This window comes from Erpetoichthys calabaricus, chromosome 9 (assembly GCF_900747795.2).
Source record: "Erpetoichthys calabaricus chromosome 9, fErpCal1.3, whole genome shotgun sequence".
Taxonomy (NCBI): domain Eukaryota; kingdom Metazoa; phylum Chordata; class Cladistia; order Polypteriformes; family Polypteridae; genus Erpetoichthys; species Erpetoichthys calabaricus.
The window spans coordinates 81987478-82012296 of NC_041402.2; the positions used below are offsets into that span (position 1 = coordinate 81987478).

The 24819-nt window shown below is 38.8% G+C and overlaps 1 protein-coding gene across 1 annotated transcript in view; it reads left to right on the forward strand.

Annotated features, from left to right (window-relative positions):
* The window catches only part of si:dkey-234i14.6 (uncharacterized), a 136252-nt gene that overhangs the window by 83558 nt on the left and 27875 nt on the right, over positions 1-24819 (forward strand). Inside the window, exon 3 of the mRNA XM_051932017.1 lies at positions 501-728. Coding sequence (XP_051787977.1) covers positions 501-728 — 228 coding nt within the window. The remainder of the gene's footprint in view (positions 1-500; positions 729-24819) is intronic.

Sequence of the window (24819 nt, forward strand, 5' to 3'; positions counted from 1 at the left end):
TACACCTGTCCCCCCATGGTGAGCACCAACAGTAAGATGTAAAGTTGAACAAAGAGGCCTTCCATGATGTATTACCAGAACTTTCTGTAGATCTGAGTGAATGTTAATAAGGGAGCAGATGAAGCAATGGCCAAAGCAAAGGCTTATGTTTGGGTGGAGTTTGGCAAGGTTATGGAGAATGACTTTCTGATGGCCTTGAGGAGGTGCCTGCAGACAATTTAATGACTTGGTAAGGATAGACAAGATTTTTCCCAGATTGCTTTCAGGAAGGGTTGGTAAGCATTTACTTCAATTGAGGAATATTATCAAGGGGTTGAAGAGGTGTTATGAAGAACTACTAAATCTGTAGATATTACTTCCTTCTCATCTGAAGCAGTGCAAGCTGTAATAACTGGGATATGTCCATGTGAATAAGTTGTAAATGCCACCCACACATAGTAAAAACAAATAAATCAAGAGTTTACAGCCTATTTGATTTTCTTTTCTTTTTTCTCAATTAGGTTCCCACTCCTGAAATACGAGCACATGGCCTTTACTTTGATCTATCTGCCTATGGAATTGACTTTTTCCTAGAAGGAAAAGATGTTCAAAGCTCTCAGCACACCTCTGTAAAACCAGGATTTCATCTGAAAATCTATGGGACATTCCGCAATCGCTATCTGGCTTTGGCTTGTCCTGCATCAGACAATAAAGTTGTTCGTTTTCTGCGACACACTACTAATTCCTCGGTGAGTATAGTATGCAAATTGTTCAGAGTTAACCAGACATTAATAGGCTTATGCAGAAAATGTTGGGTTGCTACATGTATAATTGTATGTAAAAAATGAAATACTTTAAGTTTTTTGAACATATTTACTAATGCTTTTTAATTTGATTTAGTAAAAGTACATATGTTTTGCTTAATCAGAAGTCAGAAATTCCCTCCTGCTAACTTCAATGTAATTTATAATTTCATAAATATGATATAATGATAGCTGTGATTGGGTGCAAATCAACCATCTTTATGCCAGCTCTTGCTCAAATTACCTTTGTCACGATGGCAAGACAAATGTATCTAGTGAAAATGAAGAACAGTTCATTTTCAATGCTGGGCAGAAGAGCAGAGGGAATATTTAATGCAGCACTACTTCAGGACATGTGGTGCTATAGGCAATTTGCATAAAATTACATCCTAAACATTTTTTCCAAATAAATCATCATATTTTGATATCATGTTTGACACCCAATGACATTAAAATTCTTCAGAAATAATATTTTTAGCAGTTTTATGCATTGCAATACAACAAATGAATTCCAAATCTGACACCCCCATCTAGAGTGCAAGACAATAAACAATTTGATGTAAAGTAAATCTCATAAACGCTGAGGTACTGTAAAGGTTGGCAGAGTTTCAACCTGCTTAAATAGTTAAGAAAAACAATAAATGTCTGCCATATTTTTAAGAATTTTTGAATAGTACACAATAAACTGAATTTGACTTTTCCTGATTAATTGAAATATTGTGTACTTTTCCCAATGTGTTATGGTAGTTGATTTAGGGCTTATCCAGATAAGCAAAATTAAGTGAAATGCTAACAATGTAATGAAAGTTATCACATTAGACTGTTCGTTAAATAGTGCTCCTAGAGGCTGAAAGATTATTGTACTTCCAAAACTCTCTGAAAGATAAAAGACAATTTTACCCCAAGACGGTTTTAGCATGGGACACTCCCAAAACATATGTCCTAAAGAATCAGGTGCCTGATTGCAGAATTTACAATGAAAATCAGGTACACTTTTGGATAATCTAAGCCAAAATAAATGTGTATGAAATACATTTTGAGTTTAATTACATCATCTTTTCCACAAACGTATAGTAAAAGGATAGTTTTTTATGTACTGTTTCTTTCCATTCTTTACTTGAAAGTCTAATTAATGTGGGACGTGACATCCTTCACATCTTCTACAACTCTGTGATGGCCAGTGTGATTTTCTACGCTGTTGTGTGCTGGGCTGGTAACATCACTCAAAAGAGAGGCCCACCAAATCAACGGAATAATATAAAGAGCAGGCTCAGTTATGGGACAAATTCTGGACCCCCCTTTAGGTAGTAGCAAAGGACAAAATTCAAATAACATTGAGTGCCATTATGAACAAAGGTACACATTCTCTATCTTACACATTCTCTATCTGATACACTAACACTAAGGACTTTCAGCCAATGAATTTTTCAGTAGAAGTGTATCAAGACTGGGGCTCCTGTATACCTACAACAATATGTCTGAATAATTCCTCACTGTGACTGAGACTGCCAAGTCAGAAGTTTTTTTTTTCTTTTTAATTTTCTTGGTTTTTAGTCATTCTGATGTGTGTCCAGACGGTAGTGTGTGAATGTTTATATTTATTTATTTGTTTTATTTATCTACTGTGGCCTGCAGAGGGCGCTCCTCTTGTCCAACCCTGACACAGAGAAACGCTGAGGCACAAGTACGAGCACACGGGTTTATTTTTTTTCCTTTTCCTTGTGGGAAATGCCTTCCACCGTTTCCCACAAGTACAGCACAGTTCAGCACAAAACAAAATTCTTTTCTTCTTTCTCGCCTTCTTTTTCCTCCACTCCTCCGAGCAAGCTTCTTCTACCTCCTCCTGACACTGGCTCCCGGAGTAGTGGCTGCTGGCTCCTTTTATAAGAGACTCGGAAGTTCTCCAGGTGTTTGTTGACCGACTTCCGGCAGCACTTCCAGGTGTGGCAGAAGAGCTGCCCATAAGGGCTCAGCAGCAGCTACAGCACCTCCTGGTGGCGCTCACGGATCCCAACAGGGCTGTATCAAACTCCAGTTCCCATGGAGCCCTACGGGAGTCCGAGGCACCGCTGCAACCCAGGGAGGCTGCCACCTAGCGCTCTGGGGGAGGTCATTATCTGGATACACTCCCTCTCCAGGTCCTTTCAGCGTGAAGGCGTCCCGGCTGGGTACTACCTATTTATGAATTTATTTTAAGAGCTTCTGTAAAAAGACACATTTTCCCCTCAGGGACAAATACATCTATCTAAACCCTGCACAGGTTATCTTAATATCTCTGATTACTTCTATGAAGTAGCAACATTTGATGCCACATGTTTTTCACTTTACATGTTGTGATTTGTAACTTTTTTTTGCTTATCTTTGCTGTTTGTCTTCCTTCCACATAAACTAGTTCAATTTTTTCCAGTGACCAAAGATCTTTATTTTTGAGGTAGATATAGATCCTGTACCGCAGATATAGATGCCCTACTACAGTATGTGAGCGATGAGAGAATTAATGCTTTATTCCTCTGTGATACTGCATGCACACGGTACACATTTACAGCCTTTACAGATGCATGGCAGCCGTGGGAAGAAAGACTGCTTTTTGCTACTTTTCCAAGGTTCAGTTCTCATGAGGTTTACAAGTAATGTGTTTACATAGATAAAGAAAGCTGCTTCTAAAAATGCGTATTTGTATATTTCTATTTTTTGAGCTGAATACCAAATGACAGTTTATCTCATCAGACTAATATATCTATTTGAGACAATTTCAAGAGAAAAGAAAACAAGGCACTCAGATAGGATGTAAGAGTTTTTGATCTTCATAAGATGTTCTGTATTTTTTTTTAGCTTTTTTTGCAGTAGGTATGTTGTGAAGAGAAAATGTAGCACTTTTATTCATTTGCACTTAAATTACCATACATCACTTTTATCAAAGAATGGACAGCATGAATCCTGCAGGGTCAAATGCAGTGGTGAATGGTTTTCATTATAGCAAGCTTGAATATCAGCAGTTAATGTGATACTGTGCTGTCTGGTGGAGTGGTGGAATGCCTTGTTGAAACAGCGGGTACTCCTGCCTATCTGGTGGGGTGGTGTATGGATGTGCCCACCTGTCAAACAAATAGAAGGATTCTCTTCTCACATCCCATCTCTCTCTCACTTTCTTATGACAGTAACCTCTGTTCCTCCATCCAGTTAAGCTTTCACCCCACCATGCTCCTGACTTTATAGTTAATTGTACCTTTAGTCATGATGTGGCTTTAAATCACTCACCGGAGTTATTACCAGCCAAAACTGGAAATTACATTTGTGGTTAGTGATGGGCCCATTTTTGCACCATACACATCAGACTAGATCTCTGTCTAGCCATTCCAAGTGTCCCTATACTCCTAACCTTCTGTTGATCTTCCAGAGCTGCTTCTTTAAATCAGTAGTCTGGCTTCTTCATTCATTAAACGTACAATGTTCTACAGTCCATCAGTAGACAGGGGAGTACTGGATCACTGCCAGTCCTCCATAGAGTAACCTTTAACTAGACACCCTGGATGTATTTTTCCAACTAGTTGTCATCGGCTGGCACAAGTCAACTAGGAGGTCTTGTGAGCTATGACCTGCCTATCTTGGCCTTACTGTCTACCTTTCTCTTCCTCTCTTCTTAGAGGGTCAGCATTCTTGTCATCTTCTGAGTTGCATGCACTTTAACATTTTGATACAACAAGGCATGCCCCCGGTTTCATCGCTGCCCTTCTTGTCTCTGATCTGTGCTGTTATACAATTTGCACCAGCCTCAGTTGTCAATGTCCTCCTACATTGTCATGAGCAAAACCTCTCCAGGTCTAATAGTGGCTCTGACCTGTGTAGGGGTCTCTTCTTTTTCTTTTGATCAAGGATTCGTAGATGCTCCTTGCAACCTTTTGTTAGCTGAAAATCACTTCATGACAGCATCTTAAATATGCAGACAAATCATTTGAAAAAGGCAAAGAATCCTAATGTTTCACATACTGTAGAATAGAGTGTCCAAATGTAAACTGACAAAATGTATTCTCTCTGTTTCACTGCAACAATGCTTTGAAATGACTCTTTATTATCCATTTCACTTTGATTAGCTCCTTTTCTTTGGCACAAGAGACATTCTCATGCAGATGGTTCCTTTGTATATGTTATAACCCATATTGTATTTCCCTACAACCTTAGAAAATTACAAGTTTGATAAATGAGAGGAGATCACTCAGTCCATCATACTGACAGACTGAGAAGATCGTTCTTCTCCCAAACTATGCGACTCTTCAATTCCACCCGGGGGGGTAAACGTTAACATTATATAAAGTTATTGTCTGTTTTTACCTGCATTATTATCAATCTTTAATATAATATTGTTTTTTGTATCAGTAAGGTGCTGCTGGAGTATGTGAATTTCCCCTTGGGATTAATAAAGTATCTATCTATCTATCCATCTATCTATCTATCTATCTATCTATCTATCTATCTATCTATCTATCTATCTATCTATCTATCTATCTATCTATCTATCTATCTATCTATCTATCTATCTATCTATCTATCTATCTATCTATCTATCTATCTATCTATCTATCTATCTATCTATCTATCAAGTGCATGTGGTTAACTAATAACTAAAATATCCCAATAATTCCTGCAGATACTTTTTAAAGATTTCAGATTATAATGACTATAAATTAATACTGCCTATTGCTTAGGTTATTATTTAACTTGGTTTATTATTTTCATATACAGTAAATAGTCTTCCAATTTATTTCTAATTATAGTAATTATAATATAAAATTGTTAGGCTTATTGGCCTGTAATTTCTGAGATATATTTTGTAATCTTGCTTGTGGACCTTTTCAACTTTCTAGTCATCAGGCATTTCTAAAGTAACTACAGGAATATCCTTGTTAATTACTTCTTTCGTCTCTTACATTAGTGGTAAAATGCTGTCTGTCCCAGTAAATTTATTATTTAATGTAATCTTTTTTAAAATCTGTCTATTTGGTGATGGTTTATACTTGTTTTCTGCTCAGCAATTTACTTGTTTATCATTGGCTTTGTTTCCTAGCCGGTCACATTATTTAATGTGTTTATTTTCCAGAGTGATATAAAGTAATAATCTCAGGTGTGCATAATCCAATACAGGGTCACACTCAGCACAAGCATAAAACTGTGCTAGAGAGTGTGCTTGTTCAGTCTAGGCTGTGACACTCATATTAACACATTGGCCAATCTGGAATTAAACTACATGTCTTTGGGGATGCAGGAGGTAAAGTGGATTGCCCAGAGGAAAAGTGATCCAGACACAGGGAGAATGTACAAATTCTTTACACATATCATTCTGTATGGGATTCAAACCTAGGATGCTGGACCCCCTGATCTTACCTCACCATTTGCCACATTTTCTTGGTTTAGCTTAACTTAAAGTGGGACCCAGAGATTTGGACTGAACTAGAAGACACAGATTTTTGGCACCTTATTCATTTGAGAAAAAAATTACGGAAAGAGTGCTATGGTAGAATGTTCTATTTTGAGTAGAGGTTATGCTGTACACTTAAAAGTTCAAATTAATATTAAATGTTCTCAAGTACAGGAAAACATAGACCTTATCTAAAAGACCACTCTGTGTGTGTGTGTGTGTGGGGGTATGTTTGTATGGGGGTACTTAGTTGTTTTTGTGTATTGTCAGATTTCTGACTGTTATTCTAATCATTGGAGGCATTATTTAAAGTACATATATGATATGTAGCTGGATGTAAATCTCATGTCTTGTGTGTCAGTACCTTTACATCAGCATTAACAGACTTCACAAAATGAGAGAAAGGAAACTGAGCACTAATCACTGCCATGAAACTATTGCACTATGCTGTACTATGTAGAATACAAAAAATAAGAGAAAAGGGAAGGATAAATCAATTTAATGTTAGGCTGCATATTGTAGTTTTACTAACTGCCAACATTGCTACCCTTCCAAATATTAAAATGAACAGAATCCACGAATGTTCAAGTATTTAAATATGTTATTTGAACATTCTTAGGTTGTTATAACACTTTAACCACTAAATTGTATTTTAGGAGGCAATTCCAAGAATGTGTCTTTTCAAAAAATAATGAAAAATGTTAAAAAGCAGCAATTGCTCATTGTCATAAATAAGCACGTTGGAATCAATATAGTTTCTGAATAAAGAAAATTTTAAACTGCAAAAACACATGGTGAGTTAAATTCTAGAAAATTCACTATCAGCTACTGATAGAAAAAATATTCCACAAAACGGTTAATAATCCAGTGAATGTTTTAATGTTTTCTATGATTTATACATGCAACGTCTAGGGATTTCAGGAGTTGTATATTTTTATGAAGTGTAAGCAGTATTGTCAAGTACTTTACTTTGGATGTTTTGGTTTCAGTGTTGTAAATTCTTGGTGGCAGGGTTTGAGGTATCTTTTATCTCTTCATATGGCATGCAGAATGGCATCTTATAAATGTCACTGTCTTCGCACTGTAAGCACAGCCGTGATGTATAAGAAGTAGCCTATTCATTTTAGCAGCTTTTAATGAGAACATAAAAGTTGTTTCAGTAGAGTATGGAGGACATTTAAAGGAGTTTTAATACATTGTTTTATTGTGTCAAATTGGGCTGTATAGCGCCCGACCTGGCACAGACTTACACAGAGGCATGTGTCAAAGGAACAGAAATCTTTTATTTTTCTTCAGCCATGGGGCACGCCTTCCCTGTGTCCCACAGGCCCAACACAGTCCCCAAAACACTTTTAGTCACAGACCACACTATTCCTCTGGCACCACCAACAATCCTTCCAGGCAACCTCATCCTCTTCCTCCCGATTCCGGCCCTGAGTGGTGGTTGCTGGCTCCTTTTATGGCCCTCCCGGAAGTGCTCCTGGTGCTTGCTCACCTGTTCCCAATCGCACTCTTGGGTGGGGCCGATGATTAGACCAGCTGGGCTTAACGATCTCTGCCACGCCCCCTGGCGGCCATCCCAGGTCCCCACAGGGTTGGGGAGAACTCCATCTCACATGAAACCCTGCGGGAAACTGAGGCATCATCGTCAACCAGGGAGGCTGCCACCAAGCGTCCCGGGGGAGGTACTGAGGAGTCCATGGCTGCTCTCCCGTAACATAAGCAGAAGGGTCATCCCGGCCAGGCAGGGGACCTGGTGGCCCACCACAATTGTTAGTTTTGTAAAGGATACTGGTGCAGTGTTCAATATCAATAATAGCGCAACATTTTTAGGTCCTCATAGTCCAACTCCGAGTTGCAGGGTGCTTTAGCCGGTTCTATCTGGAAAAATCATTTGACAGGATACCAGTTCAATCAAAGGGCCCAATCACACAAACACCCACCCTTATAGTGTGCCAGTATAGCCTAAAAAAAATCTAACCTTCACATCTATTGGGATGTGGGATGAACAACAGAGTAGTCAGAGGAAACCCACTCAGAGAGAGAGAATGTACAAATCTACACAGATAATAACCAGGTGCAGGATTTACTAGGCCAAATAAATCTTAATTAATCTGATGGAAATAAGAAACTGTCTCATTGTCAGGAAAAATGTCTGATAAGAGAAAAGGGTGTTTAAGAAAAATAAAATCCATAGGCATGATGTAATTTTAACAAGTAATGTTGAAAGAAATTGAATACATTATTTACAAAATTTAGCTAACAAAATGTAGCAATTGCTTTAGAATGTATAACTGGAAAGCTGCAAATGTTACAATCCACAAGAAGGGAAACAAAACTGAAGGTCAAAATACAAACATACGCACCTTTTTTCCCCCCAAATATTTTGATAATGACACAATTCAGTCCAATCCTGGCCATTTCCCATTCTCCCACTGTAGCTTTGGTAATAATGTAGTTAAAAGACATTTAATTCACACACAACATGGCAATGTAACCCTTAAAAATAAATCAAATTTTAGTATTAAGGGCATTATATATCTTTTATTATTTACCTACCCATTAATATACATACCTGGGGACCTGGGTTCGCTCTGGTTTCCTCCCACAGTCCAAAGACATGCAGGTTAGGTGGATTGGCGATTCTAAATTGGCCCTAGTGTGTGCATGGTGTGTGGGTGTGTTTGTGTGTGTCCTGCGGTGGGTTGGCACCCTGCCCAGGATTGTTTCCTGCCTTGTGCCCTGTGTTGGCTGGGATTGGCTCCAGCAGACCCCCGTGACCCTGTGTTCGGATTCAGCGGGTTGGAAAATGGATGGATGGATTAATATACGTAGGTAAAACATGCTGTTAGACACCCTATTGCTGAACACAAAAGCACCATTAGAAACATTTAGTTTTGAGAGACTTTATTAAGGCATGTCACCTAATTTCAGACCTAAAATATACAGTATTAGAGGTGGTAAAACCACACGCTAGACAAAGGTAATTTCAATCATTCTTTCTTTGCCGTAAAGCTTTCTGCATTTATAAACTGAACTCTCATCACTCAGTTAGCTTAAACGAAACACATGATTTCACCTGCATATTTTGAATTCCCTTTCCCAGCATTCCGTGTTCACATTAATGTACATTAATATTCTACTCCAAGGAGAATTTTTCTTTTTCTTTTAATTAGTTCATTGCCCCATTGTATTAATTCTTTGCATCTACATTCAGCTTTTTTTTCCTTTTTTAATATTTTCCAGTCCTTTGGTTTGAGTATTGTAAAACATTCAGATTTATTGTCCTCAATCAAACTTGACAATATAGGTGAGCCTCTGTAATCCATCTTTACATAACCTTATGTGCAGCTCCCATTTTTAAAAAAGAGTTTACTTTTAGTTTTTTTTTCTGCTTCAAAAATTGCACTTATTCAAATTAAGCTACCTTTTTTTCTTATGGTCATCACTCTCCAATCATCGTCCCTACTATCTGGGTTTGTAATATTTATCTTTGTATGCTAGCTATCAGCCCTTTATTTTTCCTTCATTTTAATCCCCTTTCCACCTTTTACATCACTCATATTTACTTTTCTGTTTCTCTTTTCAGTGGATTGTTTTACATGGCCCTGAAGGAGAGTGCTTTTAGTCTTTGAAATGAGTTGGCTTCCCCACTCCTTTCTTGAAAAAAGCTTAGGTCAGAGTTTTTCCATAAAGCCAAGCCTCCTCCTAAGACATGTTCTGATTAACCCAGGAAGGACACCTTTAGCTGTCCTTTGTAATTATTAAAAAAAAAATCATTTAGTCATTTTGTTATTTGTACAACTTAAGGGCATTTTTTTTCTGCTTTTATGTTATATTTGTTTGTATATACAATATGTGTTTACATACTTGTACTTATTTATCTAATTGTTTAATTAGACATCTTTAAATTGATGTATATATGTTTGTTTTCATAATATTTTTTGTGGTTTCAAGCATTTTTGCACTGTTCCTTTTTTCATTTTATGTTTCTTTATATTTTTTATTTTTATTTTTCTTCATCTACTATGTTCACATATGTTTACTTTATTGGATTTTGATGATTGAACTTGATTCATGTACATTTATTTGAATATATTGTGAGCAGAATAGACTATATTGGGGCCCAATTCAAGACAAGAATGGAGATAATCTAGAAGAATTCTTTACTTAAATAAATTGCAAATGTCTTTGTAAGGTTTCTAAACTCTTTTGGGACTCCCCCCAACGGGACGACATGTCAGAGTGTCCTGAAGCAGAATCTGTGGAAGACAGCTTATCCATTGCCAGGGCAACTGCAGGCTCTCAGCGCTGCAGCGGCTCACTACGAAAGCAAATCCAAGCCGACTGCAGTCGCGCTATAAGCGCCGTCGTCAAGGGCTGATGCAAGAAACATTATTAATGCAGGGAACAGTATTACTTGGCCACTAACCTAGCCGCAACCCTGACTGATTACTGTGCCGGTGTATAGGACAGTGGTAGATCTTGCTACAATAAATAACCATGCTGTTCCTGTTTCAAGCTGAATAAAGCTGGTTTTGCTAAAGTACTGAGACTCTGCCTTCTGTCTTGGGGAGGAAGACAGGGACTCACACGTCATATGGTACCAGAAGTGGGGTCTTTGCACCAATGGATCCTCAAGAAGTACAGCAAAACCCAGAGCAAAATGAGGCTTCGGTGGCCGCCATGAGATGTACTGCCGAAGATAGCTCACTCAGACAACCCTGAGTGATTCCTATTCTGCTTTGAACATAAGGCAACATTGATGTACTGGGACAGGGAAGCCCAGCCAGCTATTTTGGCCCTGTTTTTAATTGGAGAAGTTCTCCAAGCCGTATGGAATCTCTCTCCCGAAAAGCTCAATGTTTATGACTACCTGAAGCAACAGATCCTCCTCCGCACAGCTGTGAGCCCTGTGGTCAAGGAGCGCCAGTTTCGGCTGTGGCATATTGATCCAGTTCACCCTGTAAGAGGACAGATCCAGGGCTTAGTGGACCTGATTCACTGAGTGCCCACCGCCATAGTGGATAGAGAGGGGCTTGCCATAGACAATATCAATCAAGGAAATGGGTTTGAGCTGGGGGAAGAATCCTCAAGTGCAGACCTGGGACAGCTGGCAAGCTTTTCCATGCTGTTGCACGCACCAACAGCCTCTACAGACCGGACACTCAATACAGACAAGAACGAAAACGAAATAGCAGTGGGAGGCTAGTGCGATTCTGCATCAAACATGGAGGAAGCAGAGATTGCCATCCAGGCGGAGTTTGTGATAACAACTTGGATTTTGCATTCAGACAAGCCCACATCGCAAATGACTCTTACTATCTGGACAGAGGTTTTAAAACATAACCCCTTGTACCGATGCCTATTTTAGATGTCCCCTTTGAGAGGGTGGAATTAGATATTGTTGGCCCGCTTCCCAGGAGTAAAATTGGCTTTCAGTATATGCTCGTGTTAATCGATTACGCCACAAGATACCCAGAAGTAGCAGTGCTGCAACGGGCGGACTTCTGAACTATTGCAAAAGCACTCTCATATTGTTATCCCTTACAAGATTCTCACTGATCAGGGCACACCCTTTATGTCTTGCATCATGAAGCAGCTTTGTGAAAGTTTCAGAATTAAGCAGTTACACTCCACAGTTTATCATCCACAGACGAATGGCCTGACTGAACGATTTAATAAAACTCTAAAACAGATGATTCAGCAGGTAGCCCATGACAATCCACCTTCCACCGCGTCTGTGGAAGACAGCTTATCTGTTGCCAGGGCAACTGCAGGCTCCCAGCGCTGCAACGGCTCGCTGCGAAAGCAAATCCAAGCCAACTACGGTCGCACTATAAGCGCCGTCATCGATGGGTGATGCAAGGAACATTATTAATGCGGGGAACAGTATTACTAGGACACTAACCTGCCCATGATCCTGCCTGATTGCTGTGCCTGTGTATTAGGAGAGTTGTAGATCCCGCTACAATAAATAACCATGCTGTTCCTGTTTCAAGCTGAATAAAGCTGCTTTTGCTAAAGTACTGACACTCAGCCTTGAGTTTTGAGGTGCAAGACAGGGACTCACATGTCACAATATACCCAAAGATATTTCTGGAAATTAAGAGAAACTGTGTTCAAGAGAGAATCCAGGAAACTTGCCCTCACCCTAATAGTCGCTAGAATCTGGAGCAAACAGATGGAGTCTTATAGTTCAAGTGAAAAATTTACAGGGTGGAATACTGGGGAAACTCTGCTAGTAGCTACTCAAATGACACTGAGTCCTGAGTCGTCTTCTCTCAGTTGTCATACTGTACTTGTATTATTATTTTCTGTACTGATTATTGGTTATTTAAAACATACTGGATTACTTTCTAATTAAATGCAAATATAATATCCTTCCGTTGCACTATTTTTGGGGCTACTAATGGGTATTATATTAAATAAGCGCATTAAGTTCACTTGTATTATAACAGCAGCATATATCCCCCAAACAAATACCATAGATAAGATCTTTTGTGCTGTAACGTAGAATAATATTTCATGTGCCTGAGACTGACAGACAAAGAGTTAATTTCATCAGCGTTGACCTGTTCAGGCTTTTAAATCATTGTCTTGTATTCCTATTACTCATCTGCTATTTATGGTGAAAGACTGAAAATGTTAATGAAAATATTAATGAGGCATCTTCACTTGCAAGGCAAATTCCTGATAAGCCACACTGTGCAGACAAAAGTGCATGTGGTTACCAGGCTACCAGTCATAGAAATGAAATCATCTGCCGTAACTGGAAGCACCCATGACGAGTCTTAAGCAGGGATGGATTATGATCTGCTAGTACTGACTGTGCTGCATAGTCCAATGACATTAAGTAAAGCCCCCATACACACAAACAATAAAAATAAAAATGAACCACTCTATTTCAAAAATTAAAAACACAGTTTAATATAAAAGAAAAGTTAAGTAAACATTTCAATTCTGAAATATTAGAAACATAATGCATAGTGTAACTTAGTTGTCAGTTTTTAGTACTGCCCATTGTTACTGGGCTATTTATTAGACTTCCTGATGACATGAGTGGGATTTATAATCACATAGGTGCTGATTTATTATGATAATTCGGTACTTAGAGCTCATAATTCACACACATCTGCTAGTGTCCTTTTGTTACTGACACAGAAAAGCCATTCAGAGCGACAGGTCCTCCAGCTGGAGCACTGAAAATAATTCTGTCAAAATCAAGCAGTGAATGCCTCAATTAGTCATAACGGATGCACATTAGAAATGAGCAAATTAAACAAGGGCAAAAAGGATAGGGTGCTGTTCACATCATGATGAAATTTAGAATGATATTTTAGTATTATATTACTTATTTATTTAAATCACATAAAAGCTGTAATGTATTGCTTTTAATCTGGTGTTACTTTTAGTCATGACACTACCTGTGAGGAATTTTCTTATGTCACCCTTTGTGCATTTTTCCAAGGTCCTATAATGTTAAAGAAGGTACATTTTAGATTAATTGACAAATTTAAAGTAGCCCAGTATAACGAAGGATGGGTGTATGCATTTCTCTGTCTTGCAATGGAGTGACATCTCAGCTAGTCTTTCTGTCTAACTTGCCCCAGATACTGTCAGAATAGGCTTTGACTATCCATAGATCAGTAGTTAAAAAAGCAGGACATTTAATTTTGGTAGTAAATAAAAGTATGGTAGAATCCTATATCTGAATTGTTTTTTTTATTTGGGTAGTCATCTATATATATAAAACAACAGAACATCCAGCATCCATGCATGGGCATAATGTCATCTGGCATCCACAAGAGGGCTGCAGTGTCATATTAGCAAAGGCAACAAGCAGTGTAAAGAAAGGGACATCTATATTACTTAACCACAGTTTAATTTATGCAGGGACGCACCGAAACGCATGCGCACTGCGCTCAAATGCAGCGGCTTCCCACAGTCAGTAGGTGGCGCCCACTTCAGACACACCAGAAGCAAACACGTCACGGCTCCACAATGAAAGAGTTCAACTAAAGGAAATACAAAATGAGCCCGTATGGATAGACACAATGAACGAACGCAACAACAATGAACGAAGGCGCCCACACAAAAAATCCGCTGTAGTACAAATGCGCCGCGGCGCCCCAGAGTCAAACGCAGCGGCTTCCCAGAGTCAGTAGGTGGCGCCCACTTCACGACCTGTGAACTAAACATGAGGTAAAACGTGCACGCCAGGTTCTACAGCCGCCCGGACGTGACCGCCCACACCTAAACTTGCTGTGCTCCACTCTGCCAGCAGTCGGTGTCAGCAAAGGCAACGGAATCACGTCTCCACAAAACAAAACCGCCTTAGTACAGATATGCTTATTTAATTAAATGACATTTCCCCAGACGCACCCACCCTCCATGATATGTCATCCATCCAAATATCGGACGGAACAGAAACTGATTGCCATTCTTGGATTTACAATTCTCTAGAGAATCGCGGGCTTACTTGTAAGAGCAAGAATATCCGGTGTACAGATGTTTCCAAATGCACAAAGTGATCGAAACAGATGGGATTACCATTGCACCATTTGTGCTAGCTCTCAAATAATTCACTCAGCACCTGAAAACCTTAGCACGATGAGTTGTGGTAAACAGTTTAACTGCTCCATTGCTGAAAATATGGAAATTGTAGATCATTTATAGTGAATGAATTACAAGGTTTTCCAGTCTTACCTAAATGATAGAAATTATTTATCTTCTCTTTTTTGCCAAATTTTCTTTCAGTGATTGAAATAAAATTAATCTGAAATGCTTTGCGTCCAATGCTTGCTGAGATAGGCCCCAACTTCCCAATGACCCTGCGCTGGATACAAAAAATGGATGAATAATATACCTCATTCATTTTGCTCTTTTTCTATAGTCCAGGAATGTTTCCTTTTAGGCTAAATGGCAGAAAAAAAATGCTACCTCTTTAAGATCACATGATGTTTTATACAATTTATGGACAACAGATGGTAGACACTAGTAGAAATGTAAGAACATTTTTCATTTCATTTAATTAAACTTTTAAGTAATTCAAGGTAAATGCCTTGTGTCTTTTAATTCAATATAACGAGTATAACACAACAACAGGAAAAATATGAAAAAATATTTCTACACCAATTCAATTTCATTCAATTAAGTTTATTGTTTATAGCACTCTTTACTTAGGCTGCTCATTTGCAACACGTACACAGATAAATGTAATTACATACTTTACAAATTACTGATTGCTTATTGAGTACAAATAAAGGCACATGTTTGTTTAAAGAGAAAGGAAACAAAATAGTTAGAAACTGGGTAAAATAAATGGAACCCTAGCAATACCTCTCCATTAATTAATTGCTGATCTATAGTCAATTGACAATGGAGGGGAAGAAAACAAAAACTCCAGTCTGCAGTGTCCCTGGAGAAGATTAACCTCTGGGGAGGTCCATGGTCAGTTATAACAGACAAAATTAGTCAGACACAGTCACAGACCTGGAGACTTCAGTCAACCTGCCGTCAACCCTCTTCTGGGCACTCTACAATAGGATCTACGTATGTTGGACTGTCTCTGACGACAGAATTTTACATGCTTTCCAAACCTGTAAAAATATATCCTAGATCAATGTGACAAAGCTATCAGTAGGCTACCACTATATATTAGACTTTTTAAATATCAGCATTAAAATCCACCATTGCTGTTTTAGTTGTACCTACAGTACAAAAAGGTTACATGCTATCTTCAACTCAAATGTTTTCATGGATTAATTTTTATTCAACAATCCATTTAGGTAGATTCACAATTCCTGGACCTCATATCAGTTTTTCACTTGAAGCTTATGTTGTTTACAGGGTTTCCTATTGTTTTATTTTATGTTCTCTCTTACATGATCTTAATAGTATTAAATTGACTTGGTGTGGACATGGGCTTGTGCCCTCTCATAACTGGCATTCCAAAAAAACGTTAGTGGATTGTTGTATTAAACCATAAGATTTTTTATAAAGTCATTTTTGGGTGTCTTAGTGGACATCTGGCTAGCACTGCCTCCTAAGAGCTAAAGAATCTCAGATTCAATTCCTAGCACAACTGTCTGTGTGGAATTTGCAGATTCTCTCAGTACTGTATGAATTTCCTCCATGCATGCCTTTTTGGTCATATATCCCAAAACCACATGTTAACTGATGACTCTAAATAGGCCCATTTAGAGTGAATGTTGTGTTAGTGAGCCCATCAAGATTTGGTCTGCACTGCGTCAAATGATGGTAGAAACCCATCCAGTTTCCAACCCGCTGAATCCGAACACAGGGTCACGGGGGTCTGCCGGAGCCAATCCCAGCCAACACAGGGCACAAGGCAGGAACCAATCCCGGGCAGGGTGCCAACCCACCGCAGGATACACACAAACACACCCACACACCAAGCACACACTAGGGCCAATTTAGAATCACCAATCCACCTAACCGGCATGTCTTTGGACTGTGGGAGAAAACCGGAGCGCCCGGAGGAAACCCACGCAGACACGGGGAGAACATGCAAACTCCACGCAGGGAGGACCCTGGAAGTGAACCCAGGTCCCCAGGTCTCCCAACTGCGAGGCAGCAGTGCTACCCACTGCGCCACCGTGCCGCCCTATGGTAGAAACCCGTCTAGTACATTTTTGTTTTGTCACAAATTAAAAAAACAAACAAAAAAAAAACGTTGACCATTGAGATACTAACTTTTAAAGCAGTAATGTGTTCTAAGATTTTTCAGGTATGGAAGACAAATGTTTTCATACTCACTAATCAAGGTGTCAGACAGCAACGGCATGTTATGTGTTCAGTGGTATACGCAAGTGTGAACTACACCGTACTTTCTACACATGACAATTATAATACTATACACCAATGGAATTCTCCTGATCAGCTTAACATATAAGTTAATAACAAATGGATTAAATTATCTGGCAAACCCCTTAGGGTTCCACAAATATAAACAGATTTCATTAGAGGAGGATATTGTTGTGACTGACCTGTGGTCAGCACAATGGTAAAAAAAAGACTTGTGTCTTCCTAATGGAAAATTAAATTACATTTATGCGACAGCCTTGGTAACCTCAGCATCAAGCATCTTATCCTGTTATAGGTCTGAAAAAGAGACTTTCCCCCAAGAATATAGAATGGAAATTGCTTTTAATACCATAGCTTAAAAGCTGCCTTTAAGGTATGATAGTCTTCTGGAATTTCATAAATATTAATAACACTTTTATTATAATTGAAAATTCTAATTGCAGCATATTTCAGTTCAAAGCAGATATTAAATCACTCTCAGTTAAAAAAAGATTTTCTAAAATAATTGAAATAATTACTAAAAATGACAAAATCATTTAAAAAATCTATTACTTACCAGTGTTTGTAAAGCGAACAACTTGGGCATTACAAAATAATTATTCTTATTCTTAGATTAATTTTTTAATTCAAGCACAGGTTCATGATCATACTGTTTCCATGGTGTTGTACAAATAATAAAAAATAAGCAGGACAGCTATCTCAATGCCTGTATCATAATGTTTGCAATGTGCTTATCAAATGAACATGTGATTCTTCACATTGTCATAATTAAAATAGAAAAATTTTGAAGTTATTATATGTGAGACTTCATTTTTCACTGACAGACATCTTGATTTGAGATACTGTTTGTGTAATATTTGCTCAGTGGCTTTAGTGGGGTCTGCCAGCAAGGTATAGTCAGCCTTATCTGAAACACCTGGCATATTAGATATGGTCTAAATCATTTAAAATGATTTACTTTGAATTACAAAATGATCATCTAACCTTTTGTTTAAGTCTTTTGCCTGTATACTTTGAAAATGCTCTGCACACATGTCACTGTCTCCCAATGTAAATGCCTATCACTGATGATATTAAGTGTTACTCTGGGTAATGTACCATACTTATTTCTGTTTTTTATTATTTTCTGCACTATTGCAGCAATTAGTATGATGTCAAGAGGGAGCCAAGACCATATCCTTCCCATTTTAAATGCACGTAAGGCAAATTGGATACCACATCAAGGCACGGCTTTTGTAAGTTTTAAATAAAAATAACTAGTTTGGTAACTTTGCATAATACATGGAAACTACTAATGTGCTTATTACAATGTACATTTACTGTTTGATTTTATCTACTATTGATCAACGTATGAGAAAGTTATCTGTGGCCTAGGAGGGCGGTGACCTCAGTTCAAATAAATGGCTCATCGAAGATTAAAGCTGTTTCCATCTTCATTAATCTGATTCATACTGAGCTCAAGCACATTGAGACTTTTGTTGCTTTCTTGTTAAAACTGTAACCACCTGTCTCCAACTAAAAAATATCGTTTTCTTTTCTTAACAGATCATGAATTACACCATGTGTGGGAGAACTCTGACAGCTACTGTTATTACTGTTATTTTAGTTGATTGTTTTATGATTATGCTTTTGGTGTTGCCCCAAAAGCATGACTTAAACAAACCAACTAGATTTATTGGCCAGTGATTGCCTGTCATATATTTTCAAACTATATTGTATACTTCTTACATGATAACACATTATGCTAATATGTACTTAGGAATAAAGGCAAATATATACATTTATGTTTTGGTACTTGTGGCCCCACAATAAAGGTAGGGTAGGTGAAGGAACAGGGCTAGATTTCTATTGATTTTTACAGGGTGTACAGTACATTACAAGTCTGTGTTTCCTTTACCATGTGATATTATTTTCACTCTCAGTGTCTTGTAGGTGGATAATCTTTTCTGTTCTCACTATGTGAACACAACATTCTCGGACCTGGTTAATGTGGTTTAGGGTGATTGGACACTAGAGCTGTTCCTGGCAACACTGGCATCAAGACTAAAAACAATCTTGGACAGACTGCCAGACAATCCCAAGGCCCACTCACATACCACTGAAACCCACACTCGGATTAACATAACACAAACAACATTGGCAATGTGACACATCATACAATTTCCAGACATGGGATTTCAATCTAGGATGCTAGGTGCAACCCATTACTTCACCATCCCATCCACTTCTCTATGTTACTTGTTACCAATTTATGTTATTTTTTAGTAATAAACAAGCTGTGCTATCCATTTAAGACAGTCTGAAAACTAAGTAATCAAAGTAGACCTTAACCTTAACTAGCATTAACGTTAGCAGTGCACCATATAATGTATATGTCTGTGCATTATGCCATTTGGTATGGGATTCATTGAGGCAGTGTTAATGTTTGAGATGCCCCATCTTTTAGAATGACAGGGATATAGCAACTGGACAAACTCACAGACAGTTACCTTTTTATTAAGTTGGGTGATCATATGTAATTTAATGGTAATGTAAGTAAGGATGCTGATTATGTTCCAAGAAAATATATTACAGTGACCACATTTTAGCTACATTAAATGTAGCATTGCTGTAACATAGCCCTGGGTTTACAGTACATGACCTTCCCCTTTTAGTCTGGGTTTCCTTAGAGTACATGCTTTTTACATGATTAAAGATTCTAATGTTATCTATTGATTTCAGCTGCATACCTTGTACAGAGTCTAGAATCATGTCCAGGAAGCTGAATCTGGTGCAGATCTTTTATCATCACTAAAACCAATCACTAACCATAACTGTGAATCAAAACAAAAGAAGAATTTAAAATCAGTTTTTTCCAACACGTTAAGATCCTGAACAGAACATCTGAATGCAGGTTGTGAGGGTTGCCTGGCAATCTGAGCACAACGGGGGAATGGTAATATTAAAATCATGAAAATAGGCAAAGGTCTAATCCTATGAAAAAATCGTAAATGATTACTCCATACAGAACTTCCATGTAAATTTCACTTTAGTGATATCATAGGAAATCATTCATTGGAAGATTTTACAATATAATACTGTACTGTCAATTGTACGGTACAATAATACACAATCATGGATATTGTCTTATATTTATTAACATACTAGCTGTCCCCCGCGGCTCCACCCACATAGTAGTGAAACAGAACAAACTTTAAAAATCAATAAAACAAAAATGTAATTCTGGCCAAGCAGAAGGTAAGTATGCTCCAACTTCAAATGTTGGCACTGTATCTTACCGTGTTCAACTCTGACAGGAGAGCGTCCCCCGCGTGGGGAGAAGGGCACATGGCCGTGATATCTTTTCCAACCAACAACTCTCTTTCAAAAATATCAAACATTACTCCTTAACCATCTCTAGATGATAATGTCTGCTGAACAAATGGGTATAGCTAGCTAAGCGGAGGTAAGGTACATGCTAACACATGGCGAGAGGTAGACCGACTCGAACGGAGGCTGGTGTGTGAATGAGGAAGGTCCAGCTTCTCCCTCCCCTCGGCCCATAGCCTCTCTCTCGGATTCAAGCGAATAAATAGCTATGGCAAGTGAACTATGATACTTAGCGTGATGAGAGAAGTCACAAAATCAACTGGAATGTTCATGCAAAGTATAGAAAAAAACCTGATCTAAATCCGTTAAGTAGTTCTCTCGTGAAAACTGGACAGACATACAGGCAGACAGACAGATGTTGGATTTTATATATATATACTGTATGTTACGGCCAAAACCCGAAGTTCAGCCAGTTCCCGAATTGACCGGCCATTTCGCATTTTGGCCGTGAGGTGTGGCCACAGTCCGAAGTACTAGAAATGACCAGCATATATGCTACTTTGGCCAGCCATTTCGCGAAGTGGCGAGAACTCCCTGGTCAAAATCCGATGTGCTGATGTAAGACTGTCCGCTCAAGGTGCGAAGATGCTTAAAAATTTTCAGATGCAGATTCAGAAGTGAGTTTTCCATTCTGCACGAGAAACTGCTCAAGGCGGGTCTTGTTCAGCAAAGCGGACGCCACTTGAGACGGCCTTCCCCTCGCCCAAACACTAACCTTAAGGTCAATAAAATAGGTCCCTGATGTTAAGTCACTATTTTATTGCTAAAATGATAACAGAAATGTGAAATCTACTTATATACCTGATCTTAATTATTGTGAAACAACCAAGTGGCGTCCACTTTCTGAACATTAGCCGCCAAGGCTACACTCAAGGCAATTGTACTACTAAGTGCACAACAAATCGCTGCTCATGCCTTTTTCCTTCCGACTTTGGCTGATCGCCCCATGCCATTTCGCAAACTGGCTGGCCAAATCCCGAAATCGAGGAAAAGATCGGACACTGGCCAGTCAATTTACAGCGACATTGGCCATTTCTCGATTTGGCTGGACATTTCCCGCTTTGGCCAATTTCGGGTTTTGGCCGTAACATATATATATATATATAAATAGATACATAGATAGATAAAAAACTAAATAAACATACAATAATTGAACATATGTTCAATAAACATATAGAAAACTCTTGAGATTAAACAAAGACATAAAAAGGAACATAAACCATACATATATATATATATATATATACTGTATATTTTTTATATATATATATATATATTTATATGTATATATATATATATATATATATATATATATATATATATATATATATATATATATATATATATATATATATATATATATATACAGTATATATAAAGAGAGAGAGAGAATACCTACAAAACAACACAAGCAGTTATCCCTTTTGCAGATTGTCTCTGTCCTTCAAAATTATCACATTTAAGGCTTTGCTGTAACAAAAATTGTTCTGGACATCTGAGAACATCTGCCCAAAACCCTAGCATGGCAACACTCACTCTGAAACCCAAAAGACACATTGGCCTAAACACTATTTGTGCTGAAGTAGTTACAAGTAAAATGAATCATCAGAAATGGAAAAAAAAATAGTAAACAAGGTCATTAGAGTGAACGTTCCCAGGGAACAGATACTTATGCAGAAATAAATCCCTCAAGATTATAATGTCACTGCTTATATAAATCTGGCAATATGGTGTGCAGACAGCTTGCTTGCATTTTTTGTTTAGTGTGCAATATGGTGCTTTATTTGCTAACTTGAACACACATCAGTACTCACTTAAGCCTTCAATCACTAGAAAATGGCCCATTAACTGTGTCTATTTAACAAGTGAGGAAATTGTTCAAATAAAAAATAGTTAATAAAAATATGGAGAATTCAGTAAATAGCAGATATGAAGGTAAAGCAGGGGATTTATTCCTTTTCATTATTGCAGTAGGGATGCTTGTGAGTTCCAAGATGCCCTGAAATTTGAATGCAAGAGCAGGATCTAGAGCAGTTGGACTAGTTTATCCACCATATTCAATGTCAATAATCAAAATAAATCTTACCTTTTTATCTTATTTTTATTTTCCATGTTGAGTTACCAAACAAGTATATATATAAAAACTATATAAGTATATATATAAGTATCTATAGTGTGACACATGCCTTTTAAATGAGATGTAAATGCTCTTAATCAGAGTGATGTCACGGCAATGCCAAATTAAAACAAAATACTGAGAACAGTAGGAATTTGCATCAGCTAAAATAGTAAAAATACAACATCAAATCAAAAACCTCACATAAATTATGATATAAATTTGTTTAATCTAGATCATTACTTCCATCTCTCTTTACCCTGAAATGTGAGACTAATCCTTTAGAATCTTTAATCTTTTTGTGATAACTCAGGTGACCGCAGCCTTGGGCTTCTTCCTGTTCTTGGGAAATCCATAGTTATGTACAGAGATGGACTAATACAATGATGATACAAACAATGATCTTATGGTGCAAAAGTACTTAGTGCATTAACGCCAACTAGTAAGGCTCCAATCAATTGGCTGCTGATTTAAATCGCCCAATTTTCACTATAAATGACTGAATTGGTGATCTGTTATAATGGCTGATCTCATCTCGCTCTGCTCACTAATTAATCAGGTATACTCACTGGGGCTGAGACACCTGCAAAAGCAGCCCATGTACACCTCACTGCCATAGCCACCTTCCATCAGCATCGACAGAATCCCTCAGAACACGCAATCATGACTGCTGTGCTGAGTGCCTCTCACTGTGCTCCTCTGTGGGGTTTCCACAAACATTTCCCCATTTTCCATTTGCACTGGCTCCCTTTGAATACCAGTCTCACTCTCTCTCTCTTTTTGTCAATCTTTCTTTATCGATTTTCTCTTTGCAAGCTGTCCTTCCCTCACCTCCTATCGACATGTGGTGTAATTGTGGCCTATTCCAAAGTAACAGTGCATGGCGACATCACAGACAACTAAAGAAATGTTGAAAAAATAAAATATGCAAATAAAAAGAAAAACAAAAGAACCATACAGTATATTATTGATTTTATTAAAACTGCTAACCAATTTCAGGAATATGTATTTTGTATGTCTAATATAGTCATACCAACCAAAACTGAAAGGATAAGTGTCACAAAAATGAGACATAATCAGATAAAGACTGAGGAAATAGGGAAAAGGGGCAGGCTTTTAAAGGGGAAGACAGGAAGTGAGGTCATAAGGATTGGGCCCATGTTCTTCAGCCATTGGTTCGAGCCCGGACGTGACATCACAGGGGCCGGAGCCGGTAAAGTCTCCTTCCATTAGCTCGGTCCCGGAAGTGACGTCAAGAGAACCAGATGAAATCTCCCGGGAATGGTCTACAGGAAAGGGAGAAAAAGAGTCAGTGCACTCTGCCACATCCCGGCATGCCTCAGAACTGCCTTCACTCAAGCCCTTTAGCTGCCTCCCATGCGCACGTGTATGACAAGGCCCCCCCCTTAGCCCAGACCCGTCGGGTCGGGAGACCCTAACTGAGAGGTCATGAACCCGAGAAAGAGCATCAGCGTTGGCATGGAGAGCGCCTCAGTGATGAACGAGCAAAAACTTATATGGCTGTAGGTCAAGAAACCACCGGGTGACCCGCAGATTCGACAAATTGTGCAGGGCCATCCACTGTAGAGGTGCGTGGTCCATGACAAGGGTGAATTCCCGGCCCAACAGGTAGTACCTAAGCTGTGTAATCACCCATTTAATCGCCAAAGCCTCCCTTTCCACCATTGCATACCTGGTCTCCCGGTCCAACAGTTTCCGGCTCAGGAACATGATGGGGTATTCCACACCATCGACGCTTTGGCTCAGCACAGCCCCCAGGCCTGTGTCCGAAGCGTCCGTCTGGAGGATGAAAGGCAAAGAAAAGTTAGGTGCCATCAAAATAGGAGCGGACGTAAGGGCCTGCTTCAAGTCACCAAATTCAGTGCCTGTCTTCTCAGTCCATACCACAATGTTCAGGGCCCTCTTCTTTGTTAAATCAGTCAAGGGCGCCGCTCTCTCCGAGAACCGGGGTACAAACCGGCGGTAGTACCCCGCTAACCCGAGAAAGGCTTGGACCTGCCGCTTGGTTCGCGGACGGGGCCATTTCAAAATGGCATCTACTTTGGAGCACTGTGGCCTTACGGTACCCCGACCCACCAGGTAGCCTAAATATTTGGCCTCGCTCAATCCAAAGAAGCATTTCTTGGGATTAATCTGGAGCCCGGCTTCACCCGTGCGATGGCTTTAGAAGTGGCTGAGCGCAACGGAACAGCTTCAGGGTATTTGGTAGCATAATCCACGAGGACTAGGATGTACTTGTGTCCTCGGGCTGAGGGCTCTAGAGGTCCGACTATATCGACCCCAATTCG